At 36.9% G+C, this 4,554-nt stretch overlaps 1 protein-coding gene across 1 annotated transcript; it reads right to left on the bottom strand.

Moving 5' to 3' along the window:
- Positions 1-205: 205 nt before the first annotated feature.
- LOC149233676 (sugar transport protein MST3-like) lies at positions 206-3,404 on the bottom strand. The gene is made up of 4 exons (XM_089379821.1): positions 2,987-3,404; positions 2,356-2,678; positions 1,624-2,250; positions 206-914 (listed from the first exon to the last, which is right to left on the bottom strand). The coding sequence occupies exons 1-4, from the start codon at positions 3,117-3,119 to the stop codon at positions 453-455; spliced, it is 1,545 nt and encodes a 514-aa protein (XP_089235947.1). The 5' UTR covers positions 3,120-3,404; the 3' UTR covers positions 206-452.
- Positions 3,405-4,554: the final 1,150 nt, after the last annotated feature.

A 4,554-nucleotide genomic window follows, 5' to 3' on the forward strand; every position in this document is an offset into this window, starting at 1 on the left:
ATCCTGATATTATATTGAGGATATATAAACATAATGTTCAGATAGATCTGAAAGAGTTTAAAGAACTCTTGTTAACTACTTATAGACAACATCTCAAAACCAAGTTGAGCAGATAACCATCATGTTTGAACATGTTCACAATATTTTCAGAAAGAAAACAACAAAACCATTAAACCATTAGAGCAGTGATCGATAATAGAACATATTAAATAATTGTAAATTGACCAAAACTGGCCTGGAACAAGAAAATTTCTCATTAACAAGAGGAATATGCCAGCAAAGCTACAGAATGTTTCAGTTACAGAATGATTCGTTGCTGAACGAGAACACAAATCTTCTGATTCAGAATACTATTACAGACCAATAAATGAAATAAACATTGCAGAAGTGGCAACACTGGATATGAACAATAGACTATATGAAGTAGGAAGTATATAGACATATTATATATCTCATTTACTGTCGCCCTTGGCGAGCTCCATATCTTGGGCTTTATCATCATGCTCTACATAATTTTTCCAGAACCAGTGTCGCTGCCACACCAAGTACATCTCTTCAATGGGTATATTCTTCGTTTCGGGAAGAAACACGTAAATGAAAATGCTCATAATTAAAACAAACCCTGCAAAGAATAGAAACAGTCCAAACTTCATGTGGCAAAGCATGGCAAGGAATGCTTGAGCGATGGCGAATGTGAATAGGAGGTTTACTGAAACGTTGATACTCTGCCCAGCTGATCGAATCTCCAGAGGGAAAATCTCACTAGGAACCAACCAGCCAAGAGGACCCCATGACCATGCAAAAGCTGAAACATAGACACAGATCAGGACTACAACGAATGTTGCGTATCCTTTTGACAGACTACCTTCTCCATTTGCTCCAAATTTAATCCCTAATACTATTGCTATGACAACCTGAAAAAACAAAACAAGAATTTCTTGTCATAACTCAGGCATACTTTAAAATACAAGAATTATTTGTTAGCTTTGCCAATGATTTCAAGAATTACTTTCCAAAACTAGATCTACTATTAAGTCGGATATATGAAAAGAACCAGAATTGATTCTCAAAACTAACTGAATTCATTACTAAATAGGATAAACCTAAACAAATATTACTAAAAAATTAGATCTGACAATTTTGTGATCTATATGCAGAAAAATGTCTTTTGGTAATGACATTTTCAAGATTAGGTTGACTTTTTGGTAATCATATTTTCAAGATTAAATTGATGTTTGGAACCAACTAATGTGATTTATCCTCAAAATGTGTGATTAATCCAAAAAAACATATTACTAAAAAAATCAAGAATGACTTCTCAAAACTAACTGAATTCTAAATATGATATACCAAAAAAAACCAAGAATTGCTTTTCAAACGAAATCCACGCAAGTTTCTAAGTCAGATCTGTCTAAATACCTTTCTCCATCCATTGACCAACAAGAAACGCATTCAAAGTGCTAAATCAATCGGTTAAATTAAACAAAATATTGACAGATCTGTCTATTTACCAGAAACACTACTCAAAGAAACCTAGAACTAATTAGTTAAATTAAATAAGAGCAGTTTAAGGGTACTTTTATTTTGATTAGGGATTTTAAGAATAAATTCAAGAACACTTGCCTGAGACACAAACATCTGAACTCCTCCCTCCATGAAGAGAAACCTTCTTCCAACCTTGTCAACCGTGAAAATCGATACAAGCGTAGCGACCGCATTGACAGTCCCAGTAATGACAGCAGACAATAAAGAAGCATTGGAGCCAAAACCGATGGTCTTAAAGAGAACGGGAGCATAAAACATAATAACATTGATTCCTGTCAACTGCTGGAAGAAAGGTATGGCGATGGCCATAACCAGGTGAGGCCGATATTTCCTCTGCAAAATATTACGGAACGGATGCTTCACCTTCTTGGACTCCTCGCTCGCCAGGATCATATCGTCGAATTCCTCTTGAACATTGGACGTCCCTCGGATCTTTTCCAGCATAACCAGGGCCTTGTCGCGATGGCCTCTCTCAATCAGACTGTTAGGTGTGTCGGCAAGAAAAAGCGATCCTATCGTTATGATGAGTGCTGGAACAGCGGCCAGGGCCAACGATACGCGCCATCCATAACCCGCAATTTTCTGGGTGCCATAGTTGATGCAGTTGGCAGCTAAAATCCCAATGGTGATGAACAACTGAAAGCACATGTTGAGCCCTCCTCTCAGCTTTGGAGGTGCCATTTCGGATAAATACAAGGGGATAGACTGTAATTCAAAAGATTGATAACATTAATAAATGAACATTTCATAATCCATTCAAAGATTTATACAAACCATTCCAAAAATACCATAATGGATAGATTTTTTAACCTGATTGGCGAAACCAACACCAATACCCAGTAAAATGCGACCAATTATGAGCATGGCCACATCTTGTGCAGCACCATTGAGGGCAGCCCCCACCAAGAAAGTGGTTCCTCCTATGAGCATAGAAATCCTCCGTCCCAGAAGCCTAGTGCTAGTAGCAGCAAAGAACGACGCGATCAAACCAGCCACGTATAAAGACGATGTGAACGTTGTGAGCAGCTGGCTGTCGAATTTGCAGTATTCATTTGTGTTGGTGGCCGCAGTCTCCTTTCGATAAACATCCGGGAAAAACTTCTTCAAGAAGTCATTCATGGATGTTACTCCTCCTGTACATACAAAAAAAATCGATAAGAAACCTAACCCAAGAATCTAACCTGTGAGATTTTAGAACCATTATTTCATGTCTTCTCTGTTTTGACAATAAATCACAATACTCGTAAGATTTTTTGCAAATCTATTCCAAACACCAAAATTTTAGAGACAATTAATTTCATACTTTTACTTACTACAATTCATCTTTGTGTAAACTATAAATCAAAAGTAATTAATTTAAAACACCACGATAATATGATTAATCTGAAAAACAAGCTCCCAAACATAAATTACATGAAATCTAACCTAGCAAAAAACCCACCTGAAATTCCAATATCATATCCGAATATGAGACCTCCAGTGGCCGAAATCAGGCAAGTAAAGATCACAAACACTGTAACCTTGCCGTCATAGTTCTTCGCTGGCCCAGTTGGGGCAACGAACCCACCTGCCATGGCTGCTGCTCAAGTCTGATCTCAATCAGAAGTTCGAAAGAAAAAAGAGCAGAATCCCCTTCCTAAGTATGCAAAAATATCTCACGAATGGCATGCAATCTGCAAAATCAGAATGGCTTGGGTAATGGAAAGAAATCCGGATTGGATATGATTTATAGCCTGTCTTCGCTGATCAAATCCATTTCAAATATGTCGGACTTTTGCTTTTACGATAAAAAAAAAAGGTGTAAAGAAAATTTAGGTTTGCGATATCTTATCCACTAGTCTGCAACATGCGAAAGCAATGGCATTGATCACGGGAATCAGGGAGTGAAGTGAGTTAATACCCATATATATCACAATCTAAAATTAGCTGTAATATTGCCATATGTGATTTTCTGAATCCTAAATTAGCTGTACACTGTAGATTGCGATTGAGGATAAAGGTGCCAACAATGACTCCGCGTTTTCTGTGTCGAAAATCTTTCTAATTATTTTTTTTTTGCTTGCTTTGTGTTTCAAGTCACCCCAACTTCCCGAGTGGAGTCATAACTTTTGAATGGAGTGGATCGCAGGTTTCTTGATTTTATCCAATCATGGCTTTTGCGTGACATGGAAGAGGGTTTTATATATTGTCGGCCATATTTATCCAATTCATTAAAAAGTATGCGGAGGGTTAGCCGTTGCCATTGACTTTCCTTGAGCCATCATCCCATTTTGTTATTAATCGCATGCTTATTCTAACGGGGCGGACGAGTTGTTCAGCAAGTTATGGAAATTTAGTTATATTTGGAGAAAATTTAGTAAGGATTTTTGTAAATTTAAATTATAGTGATTAAGTTTTAAAATTTTAGTTCTCTTAAATATTTTTGATAGTGTTGAATCTAATTTTACCATAAAAACACGATTCAAACACTCCCTTCACAAAAATTTTAAAATTTTTATCGAAATTCTGACCACTTTTGACTATCCAAAAAAATCCCTCCGCCTCATTATTATTCCACCTCGTTTATTGACCGCCATAAGTCATAATATCCCTCAGTCGTAACATGGATCGTGCTATTTTTATGGGAGTTGCCATAAGTCATAACATGGATCGTGCTATTTTTATGGGAGTTGATAGGTAGCTAAGCCCTCTTTCTTTGTTTTTTTTAATGGTGTTGGTCCACCTTAGGGTCTAAATGTACACTATAACATGTCCTCCTTTGTGTGACTTTCTTTAAATTAATTTTTATTCAGCCAACAGCTTAATATAGTTGGCCATCAGTTCCAACCTTTTTTTATTCAGCCAACAGTTTAATATAGTTGCAATCACTTCCAACCTTTTCACTCCAGCCCTAAAGACACTTATCCAAAGTGTAGATATAGGCGATAAGACTCTTATCCAAAGTGTAGATATAGGCGATACTCTCTAGATCAACTACACTTGCCCCTAGTTGCATGTCCATTCGTCGAA

Source organism: Pinus tabuliformis, chromosome J, assembly GCF_031772625.1.
Source record: "Pinus tabuliformis cultivar Carrire ecotype Pingquan chromosome J, CPIR1, whole genome shotgun sequence".
Taxonomy (NCBI): Eukaryota; Viridiplantae; Streptophyta; class Pinopsida; order Pinales; family Pinaceae; genus Pinus; species Pinus tabuliformis.

Excerpts from the sequence above, each read along its gene's own strand:
- LOC149233676 (XM_089379821.1), bottom strand. The coding sequence starts at position 3,119 with ATGGCAGGTGGGTTCGTTGCCCCAACTGGGCCAGCGAAGAACTATGAC. Across the intron at positions 2,251-2,355 it reads GTGTTGGTTTCGCCAATCAG|TCTATCCCCTTGTATTTATC; the intron begins GTTAAAAAATCT and ends TTTGAATTACAG. Across the intron at positions 915-1,623 it reads TTCAGATGTTTGTGTCTCAG|GTTGTCATAGCAATAGTATT; the intron begins GCAAGTGTTCTT and ends TTGTTTTTTCAG.